At 31.5% G+C, this 17,431-nt stretch overlaps 1 protein-coding gene across 2 annotated transcripts in view; it reads left to right on the top strand.

The window, feature by feature from the left end:
- Positions 1–209: 209 nt before the first annotated feature.
- The window catches only part of LOC114327052 (1,5-anhydro-D-fructose reductase-like), a 57,959-nt gene continuing 40,737 nt past the window's right edge, over positions 210–17,431 (top strand). Inside the window, exons 1-5 of one of the 2 annotated variants that reach the window (XM_050654238.1) lie at positions 210–406; positions 5,609–5,950; positions 10,422–10,669; positions 13,047–13,307; positions 13,921–14,057. In XM_050654238.1, coding sequence (XP_050510195.1) covers positions 344–406; positions 5,609–5,950; positions 10,422–10,669; positions 13,047–13,307; positions 13,921–13,960 — 954 coding nt within the window. In that variant the 5' untranslated portion in view covers positions 210–343 and the 3' untranslated portion in view covers positions 13,961–14,057. Of the gene's footprint in view, positions 407–5,608; positions 5,951–10,421; positions 10,670–13,046; positions 13,308–13,920; positions 14,058–17,431 lie in introns of those variants that run through there. The other variant, XM_050654240.1, reaches the window with a different exon arrangement.

The raw sequence follows: 17,431 nt of genomic DNA on the forward strand, positions 1-17,431 counted from the left end.
GTATAACTATTTGTATCTTGTCATATAATATAATATATTCGATACATATATTTATTATAAAAAGTATATAGCAAAGAAGTACACAAATAACTCGAAATATATTAATTTCTGTTTGATAACATGATAGGTACATAATAATTATATTCGACCTTAAATTTATCTCTTCCCACTACATTATTTTAAGATGAACGAACTCTGCAACAGTTTAAATTTTAAATAATTTTAAACTGGTTTCAATGTAGTGTAGTAGGTATTCCTAGTTCAAGGCGACGCGCGACGACTCACTAGTATTTGACGTTCTGTACAAGTGAAAATATTGGTGTACCGTTATCAGCAAAAGAAGATGGCAAAAACTGTACCATGTGGATCACTTAATATGCCAACGGTGGGACTAGGTACATGGCAAGTAAGTTCAAAATGAGGATTTATGCAGTGATGAGCGCGCTAATAACCGGCAAAATAACGCAAAAGATGGAAAATATAATACATTGCGTAACAAAAAAAAAAAAATGAAACTAGTGGAGGTGGAAATTATCGTTATAAATGTATAAATTAAAATTAGATTACATAGTTTCCCACCTTTAGACGTATCAGAGGAGTAACTGTGACAGTAGAATTTTATAAAATACTCCTGTAACAGACGTCTAAAGTTGGAAAACCATGTAAATGTAATGTTAATTTATACATTTATAACGATAATTTCCACCCCCACTAGTTTCATCTCTTCTTATTTCGCAATGTATTAGGTAAGTATGTTTTCTATCTTTTGCATTATTTTGCCGGTTATTAGCACGCTTACCACTATATAAGCAAATCCTATTGACTGTAATACATACAACTCTTGATTTCCCATTACATTTGAGGAAGCCAAAAAATAGCTCCATCTAGTGGTCCGCGGTGATAACCAGAGCAATCTAACCTTACATTTATAAAATTGCTTTATTATTGTTTTTGTATAAGTGTATGAACTATTTTTATTTTAATTTAATTTTGCAAAATTAGCTCGTAGCTTTAAAAATTTATAAAATTAAATTTGAATGCTTACGTCAAATTTTACGTTGTCACAACGTAGTTTAACCGCAAGCCGACAGTGGCGCTAGTGGCAACGTGCTTCCAGATTTCTGTGGGAGTTGGATGTATTACAGTCAATAGTATTTGGTATAAGTATACGCTCTGAGCTTCGCTGGTGGCGCTCCTAGCGGATTACTAATTCAACTTTCACCGGTAATTTTTAAATTTATTATTTAATTGTTATTGCTTAATATTTACAACGCAAAAAGTAATTAAATTGTAATCGATTTTTTAAAGATTTTGCTAATCATTTTGACGTTCTATTGATAAAATATGAATTTCTTACTTCGGATACTTTCACAATTATCGTGTAGATGGCGCTAAGATTATTAGAATAATTTATAATTACATATTACGGAACAGTAAAAAAACTTAAATTCAGTATTTAAAACGTAAGTGTATTTAAGGTAAAAATATATACCACAACTTTGACCAACTAATATTTTTTATAATTAATGTTTTTAATTTTAATTTTAAATTAATCACTTTGACATTTATGTCAAATTTCCGGTAAAGGTTTACAGACTTGTCACTACACTGGCGCTCGCGAATTTGTAAATATATCCCCTCTACGTACGAGCTCACAGCGTATACTCTGTTTTAAATTGATGTCTTTGCAGTGTGGACTGTGGACTGTAGAATTCATGTGCTAACTCTTAAAATTTGATTGCAATAGTTCGCTTAACACTTTTAGCTCCGTGGTAATAATCATACACAGGCGTGGCCACAACGGGTACACACAACGGATGAACAACGGGTGGCGCGAGTGCTTTGGAACCCACATTAACTTTCGAGGGATGCAAAAATCGGGAACGTTAACTTCTTCTTCTTCTTCTTCTTCTTCTTCTTCTTCTTCTTCTTCTTGTGCCGACTCCACTAATGAAAGTGAGCTATAACCATTGCAAATTTGTCTCTATCTTCTGCTATTCTTAAAAGCCTCTATGTGTTCAACCCGGTCCAGTCGTAAATGTTTTTCAGCCAGAATATTTGTCGTCTACCAGGACATCTTTTTCCTTCGATTTTACCCTTCATAATTAGCTGCAAAATCTCGTACTTATCATTTCTAAGTATGTGCCCAAATATGCTGTCTGTCGCCTTTTAATGATGGTCAAAAGTTCTCTGTCTCTTTCCATTCTGTGCAACACCATTTCATTCGTAATAGGTCCATCATATTTTCAAAATTCTCCTAAAAAGCAATATCTCAAAAGCTTCCAGCTTTCTCGTATTCTCCTTAATTCAACATTAAATGGCGATATGGCTATAAATAGAATCGCGATATGGCATTAGCGATGAAGCAGTTTGCAATATTTAAACAAACTGACAAACTACTTAATTTGTTTGCGTTACAAAATTCATAAATATGAATATATTTTTTTGTTGTGAATGATCATAGAAAAATTCGTGTAGACAACTTGCATTTAATTATCATTATGAAGCTCGTACTCTATACGAAACTCGCCGCTAACGGCTTGTTTCGTATCCCTCATACTCGCTTTATAATGACCATCATTAAATGCTCGTTGCATAATATACTATAAATTTAATACATTTTATAAACATCATCTAAATTGCAACACTGTTTCAAAATAAAATTACTGTTTGACAGAATTATATTGTAAAAACATTCACGTTGCCGGTGGTTTTGCAAATGCCTAAAAGTGTGAAATCATTTTGTAAAAATGAAAACGTTATACAAACTGCCTAGTCATTACGAAAATGACTAGGCTTTTGCAAGAATGCCTGCGTTTCATACTTGCCTACGACAGATATAACATTTTACCATCCGATATCGGATTTTGCAGATTGAGTCTTTGGTTACTAAGAAATTTCCTTATCTTCAAAAAGGCTGTTCTTGATTGCTCTATTCTTGATCGAATTTCTGATTTCGGATTTAGATCTTCTAGTACATTCTTTAACGGTAAAATATTGCAAAACCTAAATTTTAAAGAACCGCTTGGATTGACATGAAATTTGGCATACACATAGCTAACACGTCAGACAAAAAAGTGATATTTAGCCGATGTGTGCTTTTACTCTGGGAGGTGAGTTTCACCCCCGCTTGGGGGTGAAAAAATACATGTCCAAAATGAGCCCGGAAATGAATAAAATGACTAATTTTAAGCAACTTTTGTTCCATAGAGTTTTTTCGCCAAGTTAATACTTTTGAGGTATTTGCGAGTGAATATGTTCATTTCAACAAAATAACCACATTTTCAGACGGTTTATCGCAAATAACTCAAAAAGTAAGTATTTTCTAGAAAAAAAAATTCTTACCAAAAATATAGCCTGTAATTTTTTTTTGTAAGCATTTATTAACAATCAGAATTACATATTCTATGAGTTAATTTGATAACAAGTAAAAAATTGTAAAAAATTGAAAAAAATGGTGTATATGTTAGGGCTCTATACCTAGCAGAAGCAGAGTTATAGCTAATGAAAAATATGTTCATATTCGTCAAATTCGAAATCGAATATTTCAATGAGAAATAATCAAAAAATGAAGCACTTTTTGGGGAAAACTCATTTCCACTTTTTTAAAGTGTTTAAAAAAAGATTTATTTCTGCTTTTCAAAAAGCAAAATTTCTAGCATCAAAATTAAATCAGTTACGCTCAAAATAAAGTTGGTGCCTTTTGTTTTGATAAAAAAATCGGGACAATCACCCCCTAATTAGCATATATAATGAACTTAATCGTTACCACTTCACAATTTTTTTTGCTCGTATATGTATTGTTTATATGATCTGTAGGTCTCATCGGTTCGAAGTTTTTATTTTTGAAAGGGCTGCAGTTAAAAGGATTTGAACGAGTCACTAATCACGAGTGTATTCAAATTTAAAAACACCAAATCTTAACCAGTTTTTGTCTTACAGAAAAACAAAAAAATACAAAATATTAATAAACTATTTTTAATGGGAATAAGCCACAATTTTACCAAAAAAATGATTTTATTAACGTTTCGAAGCCCAAATCGGGTTTCGTTGTCAAAATACAAAATACTACTAAAATAAACAAAAATGTTGTTGCTAAGTAAAAAAATTCTTCTAATAATTTATTTAATCTGACTCATTTATATTGGTAATTCAGACGTATATTATACATTTTAAAGTAGAAGACTTTAAAATGATATCGCCAATATTTATAAGTTGCGTTCCTGGGACGACTTTACTAAAAGATAGTTCATTCGAATACATGAAATCAATCCCAACCCAAGAATATCCGTCACAAAAAAATCATAGCATGTGATCTGTCTTTAAAAAGACAAAAACGTTAATAAAATCATTTTTTTGGTAAAATGTGGCTTATTCCCATTAAAAATAGTTTATTATAAAAATGCCACAAGGAAATAGCTTCAGAACAACATTAAGAAACAAAGCATGTTTTTCAAAATTAAAATTTTTGTAAATTATACTTTAAAACCAATTTTTTTTTAAATAAGCACTTTGAATTAATGAAACTTACAGATCATATAAATACAACATAAGTAAAGTAAGTTTTGAAGCGGTAACGATTAATTTCGTTTAAGTTGCTAATTAGGGGGTGATCTTCCCGATTTTTTTTTTGCCAAAACAAAAGGGACCAACTTTATTTTGGGCGTAACTTATTTACTTTTGATGCTAGAAATTTTTTTATAAAATAAAAATAAGGATTTTTTTAACGCTTTAAAAAATTTGTAATGAGTTTTCCACAAAAAGTGCTTCATTTTTTGATTATTTCTTATTGAAATATTCGATTTCGAATTTGACGAATATGAACCTATTTTTCATTAGCTATAACTCTGCTTCTGCTAGGTAAAGAGCCCTAAAATACACACCATTTTTTTCAGTTTTCTACAGGCTATATTTTTGCTAAGAATGTTTTTTTCTAGAAAATACTTACTTTTTGAGTTATTTGCGAAAAACCATCTAGAAACGTGGTTATTTTGTTGAATAATGAACATATTCACTCGCAAATAACTCGAAAAGTATTGACTTGGTGAAAAAACCCTATAGAATAAAAGTTGCTTAGAATTAGTCACTTTCTAGAAATTAGAAATCACCCCCATGGCAAAAGCACACATCGGCACAATATCACTTTTTTTCTTTGACATGTTAGCTATCCGTGTGCCAAATTTCATGTCAATCCAAACGGTTCTTTAAAATTTACAGCAAAAACCGTGAAAGAATGTACTATTCCATAATCCAGACATAATTGTTTGAAAAATTTCTCGAGTATAATAATATATATATTTAAAAATTATTTTTATAAAAAAATGAAATGATTCAAACGAATTAAAATTTCAGAATGTTTTCTGTCTTACAGATCATCAATGAGCACATACATAGCAATTGAAACCAGCCACTTGAAATGTGTAATAACTTTTAGATTACATATTAAATCTATTAAAAAATTAAGATTGAAGCGACATGATGTCGATGTTAAAAGATTTATGAAAGAAAATTTAATTCTAAAGTAATACCTATTAGTTATTTCTAGGTTCACTGATGATGGTTCGATAGGACCAAAAACGTTAGTTTAAACAAATTAAATCACTTTTAGGCTACCGATGAAGCAGAGTTGGAGAAAGCATTGAACGTGGCATTGGAGACTGGTTACCGTCATATTGATACAGCAGCTGCATACGAAAACGAACACATAATCGGTAAAGTTTTAAACCAATGGATATCCGCTGGTAAATTAAAAAGAGATGATCTTTTTATTGTGACCAAACTTCCAATCCAGGGAATACATCGTGATCGCGTTGAAAAATATTTAACTGAGTCTCTAAAAAAACTGGAATTAGACTATGTAGATTTGTATTTGATTCACTTTCCAGTTGGTCTTGCAGGAACTGAAGGCGGTATAGTCTTTGAAAAGGAAGACCATTTGGGAGTATGGAAGGTGAGTATGTGGTCCAGCTTTGTCATGATAAGACTCCTTCTAGTATTTCATTTTTTATTTTAAGTTCATTTGGGTTTCACAAAGTATTACAATTTTGGTAGGGTATATCGCTTACTTACTTAGCTTTTGGTGTTTCTACCTTTGGGTCTAAGGAGGTTTGGATTAAGCTCTCCATATTTGTATCTACGTTTTCCTGTCATTTGTTTGATTTCGTCCATCTTTTTTCCTGGTACCTAGGTATGCTAGGTATTTAAAGTGATCTACTTGTTCTAGCTACATTCCTTTCGACCTCACGTCATGTATCTTTTTCATCTCAGCTATTACCATTATTTTTGTTTTATCTGAGTTTATTTTCATAAATTTTTAATAGTGTCATTAGTGTCAGAGTTTTCTCATCTCTTCCTTGGCTTTTTTTACTGCTTCATCTAGCACTACTGAGAGAAGTAGTGGGTTCAGCAGGTATCCTTGTTTGATAGCTTGGTGAGTTGTTAATTCTTTGGATTCATTATTGTTTTCCTTACCAAGATTCTATTATTTCTTTACGTATCTTTTATAATTTCTACTGTGTGACCATTCACTCCTCTTTCTCGTAAAGTTTTCCATATGTCCTTTCTTAGAATTCTGTCAAACATGTTCTCTCGGTCTATGTAGCATACATGTATTATATCTTTTCGTTCTTATTTGTTATCTTCTAACTTACGTGTCTTATTGTGAATATGAGGTATATACGTGCTTTTGTTCTTCCTGAATCCACGTTGTGTGTCTTCCAATGTTTGATCTATTTTAACTTTTATTCTTGACTCTACTATTGTTGCAAATACTTTTCCTGGAATACTTGATATGGTTATGCCTCGATAGTTGGTATAGTTGCCCTTGGTAGTATGATTCCATGCTAATATTTACATTTTCCAAATTTCAATGAAGTGAATCAGAAATTTTGACTTTAAACAACATTGTGCTATACCACACAGCAACTCACTATAATCACTAATAGACTACAGGCCCATGTCCAAAATGGATGGGTCATATGAACCACCAGGTAACGTATATAGGACGATATAAGAGCATAAAATAATAAGATTCAGCACTATGCCGTCACTTGTAAGCAGTCCAACTGAGTACTGGTAAGAACTCAAAAGTGTATGTAGAGGGGGTACATTTTGGTCATATATTTTTGTACGGCATTTTTACCATCGATAGATCCATGAAAAATAATAAGAAAGCGCGCAGTGCCGTACAAAAATGGCGAGCCACAAAGTTGGTAAATTTTTTTGATTTTCTGACAATTTCCAGGGTAAATTTGGTCATTTGATTCTGTACGGCATCAGTTTCATACTGTTTTAATACAACTTCTAATCCATTATTCCGCAACGCCGTACAAAAATCATGCGACAAGGGGAAAAATCGAGGGTTGCAATCCCCTCTCTTTCCGTGGTCCGGGGAGTGATTTGAAAAAGTACGGCTTCGGTTCCAAAACATTATCTAGCACTCAAAAGTACTATTAAAAATAATGCCGTCAAAGAATTATTGTTCATTTGAATGTATATTGATACTTATGTTAATTTCATGGTATACTTGATTTATGAAGCTAAAAAAATCATTTGACTCTGTACGGCAACTTTTTCTTTAACATTATATTGTAAAATACAATTGTTATATAGTATTGCCGTTCAAAAGAAACTGTTCTAAAAGAAATTATAGAGAAATACAAAAACAGAAATTTTTTAAAATATTTCCAAAGTTTAAATATTCATAGATTAATAAAATATAGCAATTTTATTTATTCTTTGTTTTAAATAGTATTAAGATAAATAAATTAGGAAAAAATGATGCCGTACATTTTAATGCATACCATATATTTTAGGTTGATGATAATGACGCTACCATTTTAAAGGTAGTACTTTATGGTCATTTGATACTGTACGGTATTAACATAACGAGCGATCCACAATTATTGGGATCAAAGCTAGCCGTGCAAAAAATTACGTATGTCTTATTTTAATCTGAATTTATATCATCGGTTTATCAATTAATTTTGATTAACATTATAAAACATAAAAAATCAGTCAAAACCTTTAACAAAGAACTTTAATCAAAAATAAAAAGAATTAAAAAAATTATAAGTAACAATAATAAATAAAATCAAACAAGAAGCTGTATAATATTTCCACCACCAACATCTTTACATAACCTAACTTTTCTTGTTGACGTACACTGCAAAGTTGACGTAAACTGGAAAGTATATCTGAATTAAGAATATATATGCACTGTATAGCTATGTCTGTCGTTCAGAGCCACCTATGGTGACAATAATTTTGGATCACACGTTATTTTTGAAGAGAACAATTATTGATATGTAATATGATAAAATCATTATTACGTCTAACTGAAGTGAAAGGGTGTGTAGGTATATAATATCCAAGTAAATCCCAGTATCAACAGTTTTCTATAGGTACTTTTAATATTTACTTCAAACATTATTGTCACATGTATTTAATTGATTTGTTTCATTCTAATGATGTGAATAAATAAAACAACTACTATTTTTTAGAAAAATTACTACTAGAAAACGACTACTTAGCACACCGTACAGTATTATATGCAGGTGTAGATATATGCCTACAAATGCTACACGTCGTAACATAACGTTGCTCCTTAAGCGATATATACGTAAATTATATTTATTTAATATTTTTATTACTTTTTTATCAATATGAACTTTCAGATTTGTACGGCGTTAACTTTTTATAAATTATTGCATTAAGAGGATCGGTACGTATTTTCGGCTGCAATGCTATTCAAATGGGGATTCATTTTTTTCGAATCCTGAGAAAACTAATAAGTATTTTTGAAAAATTTAAACGCAGAATGAAAGATTACGTTATTAGCGAGGGCCGAAAGTCCCTGACAACTTCTATAATGTTTATTTTAATAAGTTACAGGGGTGAAAAACTAAGAGAAAATTTAGTGTGATTTTTAGTTTCAAATATATCATTCAAAATAAACTTTTTATTTATTCTAAGGGACTTTCGGCCCTCGGTAATAATTTAGTCTTTCATTCTGCGTTTAAATTTTTTAAAAATATTTATTGGTTTTTTTAGGATTCGAAAAAAATGAACACAATGCCGTGGTAATATTTTCCAAATCTATCTTTGTCTTACAACGCACTCAGCCGAATATAATATTGCCAGCATATATTGTCAGTCAGACACTGACAATCAGTGACAATTTTAAATATTTGACATTACATGGGAAATATGTTGAGTTATTGATTAAATATTATTGATATATAGTGTATTTGATAAATAATTGATTTTTAAGACGTGAACTTAATAAAAAGTTATTTATTGTGTATTATTTGTGGAAGATCCAAGCAGAGAATACATCAGGATAAATATTCTGTGATCCAAGTATTTTGTTGTTAAAGAGGTTCAAATATTAAAAAATCACTTTAACACTGTTCCTCATTTCTCGATTGAGTATTAGCCTTTGTTTTACAAATAAATTATTACAATCACTGAATACATAGTTAGTGAAAAAATTATCACATTTATTAACTGAATTAATAATTTGCAATTATAAAAATAACAGTTATCCAAGAACATTCAAAACCCATCTCTTTAAATTAATGATGACATTTTCAAGTAGAATGACATTCTAGTAATGTTTACATATCCATACCAGTGTGAATTTTACTACACGTAATTTGCCGTGTAAAGACAGAAAAATTAGGGGTACACGTAAAATATTTGCGAATTATGTACCCATAGCCTTAGTACAAATGAACTATCTAAATGCCGTATAAAAATATCGTCATAAATTTCACCTTACATTTCGTTATATGGATTTTTCGTACATTTCATTCTGTGGATTTTTCCTTGAGCTTTTTTTTCCTACAAACCTTTGGACCAACGAAAATGTACGGCATGTAAATAATGTTATCTATGCATAAAATACTTTCAAAATAAATTAATTTTATGTTGTTTCAAATCACCCCCCGGACCACGGAAAGAGAGGGGATTGCAACCCTCGATTTTTTCCACTTGTCGCGTGATTTTTGTACGGCGTTGCGGAATAATGGATTAGAAGTTGTATTGAAACAGTATGAAACTGATGCCGTACAGAATCAAATGACCAAATTTACCCTGGAAATCGTCAGAAAATCAAAAAAATTTACCAACTTTGTGGCTCGCCATTTTTGTACGGCACTGCGCTCTTTCTTATTATTATTCATGGATCTATCGATGATAAAAATGCCGTATAAAAATATATGACCAAAATGTACCCACTCTACCTGCACTTTTGAATTCTCACCAGCACTCAGTTGGACTGCTTACAAGTGACGGCATAGTGCTGAATCTTATTATTTTATGCTCTTATACCGTCCTATATACGTCACCTTGTGGTTCGTATGACCCATCCATTTTTGACATGGAACTGTAGTCTATAATAGGTATTGATGTTATTTCAGAGTATGGAAAAACAAGTCGAAGCTGGCAGAACAAAAACTATTGGGTTATCCAATTTCACAGTTAGCCAAATCGACAATATTTTGAAGAACTGTAAAATTAAACCAGGAAACAACCAAGTCGAATTACATGTTTTTCTGCAACAACCAGAACTGGTACAGTTCTGTCAGAAAAATGGTATTTCCGTAACAGCCTATTCGCCAATTGGAAGTCCTGGTATGAACATATTTTTGAAGAAAATGGGTGTAAAGTAAGTCACATTCCATCTTCATAATAATCAAGAATTTTGACATTATTTATACAGTGGTAACATAAATTTAGTGAAGCTTTGGTTTATAACGGCATCTTCTATATTGTTACGCCACTCTCCCCCATCCTAGCGGTAAACAAACCTGTCTGCTGGCTTCCACGGCGTTCGAGACTATTCGATGGATCAAGAAGTACGATATGACGTCACGAAAGGGTCTCGCTATGTTCCAATTATGGAGACCTACACAGGTCTCCATCTCTTACAGGTCTCCATAGTTCCAATATACATTTAATGGAAATTTCGAGAAGCAGAGACGGCTTCGATGGGAGTTCCAAAACGAATGAAAATACATATATACAGGGTGTTTGGTAAAGAATGGGCCATAGCTTAACTTTAGATTCCTGAGGTTAAAATAGGTCGATTTAAGCTAACTTACCTTAGTACAAAAGTTGATAGTAACGGAATAAGGGTATCCAAGTTAAACTTTTATTTTATTTATTTTTGAATATTTCCTGAAAGGCATGGGACAACAACACGAAATTTGGTAAGTGGTGCTGGTATTGTGCAATCTACTTAATTATGTTAAACAAACGTTTCTGGCTACTACCAGAGGCGTACGATGGGGGAATGTGAATGGTTGACCCTTCCCAAATTCTACGCCACTGGCGGAATTGCTATTTTAGTGCAATTTTTTGATTCTCCAATACTTTCTATGTAAAAAACATACTCTTCATTCGTAACGATTAAGCCATTAAGTTTCGAGATATTTGAAGCTAACAACGAAGGAGCATAATACATTAATCAAAATAAGTGTGCCTTTCATTTTTAACTTCAAATATCTCGAAAACTAATGACGTTATCTTTACGAATGAAGAGTATATTATTTGCATATAAGGTATTAGAGAATGTAAAAATTATGCTAAAATAGCAGTCTCATCAGTGGCGTAGAATTTTGGAAGGGTCAACCATTCACTTTCCCGTGTCGTACGCCTCTGGTAGTAGCCAGAAACGATTATTTAAGATAATTTGGTAGGGCGTACAGTGCCTACACTTTCTGCCAAGTATCACATGGATATGTCAAATTATTTTAAAGTATTCTTTTTTTTAATAATTTATTTTTTATTTAAAACTTTAAGAACTATATGTGCCTGGTACTATTATATAAAACTATTTGACATATCCAAATTATGTTAAATAATCGTTTGTGGTTAATACCAGAGGCGTACGACAGGGAAAAGTGAATGGTTGACCTTTCCCAAATTCTACGCCACAGATGAAACTGCTATTTTAGCATAATTTTTAGATTATCTAATACTTTCTATGTAAATCATATAATCTTCATTCGTAACGATAAAGTCATTAGTTTTCGAGATATTTGAAGTTAAAAATAAAAAGGCACAATTATTTTGATTAATGTATTATGCTCGAAATCAAATTATGCTATTCAAATATCTCGAAAACTAATGGCTTTATCGTTACGAATAAAGAGTATATTTTTTACATAGAAAGTATTGGAGAATCAAAAAATTGCACTAAAATAGCAATTCCGCCAGTGGCGTAGAATTTTGGAAGGGTCAACCATTCACGTTCCCCCGTCGTACGCCTCTGGTAGTAGCCAGAAACCTTTGTTTAACATAATCTAGTAGGGTGTACGGTACTAGCACCACTTACCAACTTTCGTGTTGTTGTCCCATGCCTGTCAGGAAATATTCAATAATAAATAAAATAAAAGTTTTTTTTCTCTGATTCTGGCCTTGGATTAGAACTAGAACCTTTAGCCACGTAATTGTATAACTTATCACTAACTCAGGTGAAATATGTAGTGTGTGTGCTGAGTAAGTGTCTTGTTACTTTGCAAAGTCGACGTCATTGTCTTTGCAAAGAGACGCTAATTGTATCTGAAAGTCTGCGGTCCCTCAGGTGAGTACCGATCCCACAAGGACAGAAACTATTTTCATTTATTAATTTATAATAAATGAAAAAATTCCTTACCCTGGTGAGATTCGAACTCACTACCATTCGGAACTTTCGATCGAAAGGTTAGGCGCTCTTACCACTGTAACTTTGACACCCTGCATTTCGGTAATTATCAACTTTTGTACTAAGGTAAGTTAGCTTAAATCGACGTATTTTAACCTCAGGAATCTATAGTTAAGCTATGGCCCATTCTTTACCAAAACCCTGTATAAATAGCTAAATTAAAATCATTCATTCAGTGTGAAGATATTCAGATATTATCAGATATAAGCGTGCGTAATTGACCCTGTGAGGAGAATTAGCATTAGAAGAATACAAAGACAAAAAGAATGACAAATAATAATAATAGTTATGAAAATTTTTATTCTTATATATTTTTCAAACTTTCGTATAATTTTAGGGAGAAAACTTTGGTCAATGTATTAGCTAACCCTGTTGTCTTGGATATAGCCAAAAAACACAACAAAACCACTGCCCAAGTTGCTTTACGATTCCTGTTGCAGCAAAATATCATCGTTATTCCAAAAAGCGTCAATCCTGAACGATTAAAAAGTAATTTTGACATTTTTAACTTTAAGTTAGACGATGAAGATATGAAACAACTTAGAGGGCTAGAAGTTGGAGAAGATGCTCGTATGGCAGATTGGAAAGTACTACCAGGGTAAGTAATATTAAACACAGTTTAGAGTTTGAGTTTTTATATCCTCGTATATACCGGTATTTACACCTACAGCTGTACGAGAATTAAAAAACCATTTAGGGTAAAGTATTTACAGATATTAAGATCTTTTACAGTCCATTTGTTGGCTTGTTTCCTTCCTGGTGAGTTCTCGGTGGTCAAATTAGTTCTTATGTTCCGTTTCTTGGAGTAATCTTATGATATTTGTTTCGTATTCAATATTCGTGTGACGAAAACTTCTTATTTCTTTGTGAATTTCTTTATATTTACTTATTTATCTTTATTATTGTGTTGTCTTCTCAAATTCATCATTTCTAATATTTCATAATAATCATATATCGTAATTTGAAAAGATAGTTGAACGACCTTTAAAATGAGGTATCACTCAACTTCCTTTCTACAAAATGTCACACTCACCTGGTCTACAAAATGTCCCCCTCATAAATAAATTTGACGTGTTTTTCCATATTTTTAGATTTTCTATACGGATCAAATTATAGAGGGCGACACATTTTCAAATTGACACACTGTATACGAAAACTTATTGTATTCTAATGATTAAATAAAACTGATTTGTCACCATTGTCTTTTGCAGGTTAACCGAACAGCCAGCCTATCCATTCAGAAGAAACTAACATTTATGATGCCCGCAGTGATAATCTTATTTAGTCCATATATTATTATATTTTATAACTCATATTTGTAATATACAGGTATTATACTCTTATAAAAGATGTTGTTCATTACACATTACTAACCTTGCAGTGCTTCCTTAATGTAAAAATAAATGCGATAATCTCTCGACGACGATAAATGAAAACAGAAAGAAGAAAACAGAAAATTTTATAGACAAAGTTTACAAGAATAAATAAAAACAGTAACAAATACAATTTACTAAAATTATATAAATCGTCAATATAAATAAAATATAATAAAGTGAAACAAAAAACAGTAACAATCTATTGCAAAATTTAAAAAAAAATGTAAATTGCGTAATCTACCTTAAGAAATTTAATAAGTTAAGCTGCTGCATATGACACTCAAATATAGATTAAGATTATACTTATACATAAGAAAACTGTAATTTCTCAGTTATTGGTTAAGAAACTCTGCTATTGAATAATATGGTCTTTCAGATAAATAGGTTTTTGTCATTTTACGGAACTTGTGGAAAGCTGTTGCAGATTTAAGTTGTAGAGGGAGATGGTTGTATAGTTTCTTTGCAGAATATAATATAGATTTCTTTACTAACTCACTGGATGGGATCGGTAAATAGATGTCAAGGGTAGAATTTCTGGTGGAATAGTCATGTCTAGGTCTTGCTGGAAAGACGTGTACCTAGATGTTTACGAATTCAGCAAACAGTTTCTAAAATATATAAAGAAGGTAGTGTTAGAATCCTGTTATCTTTGAAGTAGCTTCTGCAATGTGTTGTTCTTCTGAGGCCAAACAGATATCTTATTGCTCTTTTTTGTAATTTAAAAATAACATCGGATTGGGCAGCTGTACCAGAACCCCAAAAAGGGAGACCATCTCGAAGATGGGACTCAAGCAAAGAGTCTAAATTCATTTCCTTCGAAACATATCTTATTGCAAAGCAAGCTGAGGATAGTTTCTTGCTTAACACATCGATATGAAGGGACCATTTAAGATTGCTATCTAAAAAAATACCAAGAAACTTTACAGAATCAACGATACTGATCTGGCTGTTATGAAGAGGTAAGGGTTGAAGAGCTCCTTTATAGGATAATGCTACTGTTTTTTCTACGTTAAAAGAGAGTAAATTAGAAACGGACCAGGATTTGATTATGAGTAGATCAGAACCTATAGTAGCATAAAGAGTTGCGATATTTGAGTTACTCCAAGTGATACTGGTATCGTCAGCAAAAAGAAAAACTTTTCCATCGATTTTTAAACTAGTGATATTATTAATAAAGATAAGGAAAAGTAGAGGACCCAATACTGGACCTTCTGGTACCCCACATACAACATTTTTGAGACTAGAGTCTGTATCATTTGCTCTAACCAGTTGTTTCCTATTATCCAAGTAAGATTGAAACCAGTTCAAAGAAATACCTCGAAATCCATAGAAATCTAGTTTTTTTATACTTCGGACTTTATATACTTTTTCGGACCTGATTGTAGGGAGCAAAGTCGTACTTTTCCTCCCTAGGGAGTAAAAATAAAAGTGACGTCATGGTATGTCATTGATTAAATAACTTATTGAGGCCCTATATAATATTCTATTATCTCTTACGTAAGTATCTACACATTTTAACGTTTATTTATAGAACACTCTATATCTTACAGAATGGAAAAAACAGTAAATTGTTATTTTGATTTAACAATGTTTACATTTAGTCCATTCTTTCGCGGTTTTTGCTCTAAATTGTAAAGAACCGCTTGGATTGACATGAAATTTGGCATACGTATAGTTTACATGTCAAAGAAAAAAAGTGATATTGTGCCGATGTGTGCTTTTGTCCTGGGGGTGACTTTCACCCCCTCTTAGGGGTGAAAAAATATATGTCCAAAATAAGTCCGGAAATGGGTAAACTGACTAATTTTAAGTAACTTTTGTTCTATAAAGCTTTTTCTCCAAGTCAACACTTTTCGAGTTATTTGCGAGTGAATATGTTCATTTTTCAACAAAATAACCACATTTTTAGACGGTTTTTCGCAAATAACTCAAAAAGTAAGTATCTTGTCGAAAAAAACGTTCTTAGCAAAAATATAGTCTATAAAAATGTTAAAAAAATGGTGTACACGTTAGGTCCCCGGATCTCGTAGAACCAGAGTTATAGCCAATGAAAATTATATTCATATTCACCAAATTTCAAATAGAATACTTCGACGTGAAATATCCAAAAAATTAAGCAATTTTTGGGAAAATCCCATTATAACTTTTTTAAAGCGTTTAAAAAAAGCTTTATTTCTGTTTTTACAAAAAGTTTGTAGCATTAAATTTAAGCAAGTTACGCTCAAAATAAAGTTGGTCCCTTTTGTTTTTGCAAAAAAAAATCGGGAAGACCACCTCCTAATTAGCAACTTAAATGAAATTAATCATTACCGCTCCACAATTTATTTTATTTATGTTGTGTTTATATGATCTGTAAGTTTCATCGATTTAAAGTGCTTATTTTTAAAAAAATTTGGTTTCAAAGTAAAATTTTAAAAATTTAAATTTTGAAAAATATGCTTTTTTTCAAAATAACTTAAAAATTGTTAGAGATACCAAATATCTCGAAAAACAAAAAAAGTCACATTTGCTTTTCTGAATATCATGTATTTTTTTGTTTTTTTTTTGTTAGACAAAAATTGATTGAGATTTGGTGTTTCTAAATTTGCATACATTCGTGATCAGTGACTCGTTCAACCCCTTTTAACTACACCCCTTTCAATAATAAGGAAACCAATGAAACTTACAGATCATATAAACAATATATACACGAGTCAAGAAACTTATGAAGTCGTAACGATTAAGTTCATTTAAGATATTAATTAGGGGGTGAGTTTCTCGATTTTTTACCAAACCCAAAAGGGACTAACTTTATTTTGAGCGTAACTTGTTTAATTTTGATGCTAGAACTTTTTTTTATAACACAAAAATGAAGCCTTTTTTAAACACTTTAAATAAGTTGTAATAAGTTTTCCCCGAAATGTGCTTCATTTTTGGTTATTTCACGTTAAATTATTCCATTTGGAATTTAACGAATATGAACCTATTTTTCATTAGCTATAACTCTGCTTCTACTAGGTGTAGAGACGTGATATATACACCATTTTTTTAAATTTTTAGAGGCTATATTTTTGCTAATTATGTTTTTTCGACAAAATACTTACTATTTGAGTTATTTGCGAAAAGCCGTCTAAAAGCGTGGATATTTTGTTGAAAAAATGAACATATTCACTGCCAAATAACTCGAAAAGTATTAACTTAGTGAAAAAACTCTATAGAACAAAAGTTACTTAAAATTAGCCAGTTTATCCATTTTCTGACTTTCTTTGGACGAATATTTTTTCACCCCCAAGAGGGGGTGAAAACCACCCCCAGGGCAAAAGCACATATCGGCACAATATCACTTTTTTTCTTTGACTTGTTAACT

Source organism: Diabrotica virgifera, chromosome 6 (genome assembly GCF_917563875.1).
Source record: "Diabrotica virgifera virgifera chromosome 6, PGI_DIABVI_V3a".
Classification (NCBI taxonomy): domain Eukaryota; kingdom Metazoa; phylum Arthropoda; class Insecta; order Coleoptera; family Chrysomelidae; genus Diabrotica; species Diabrotica virgifera.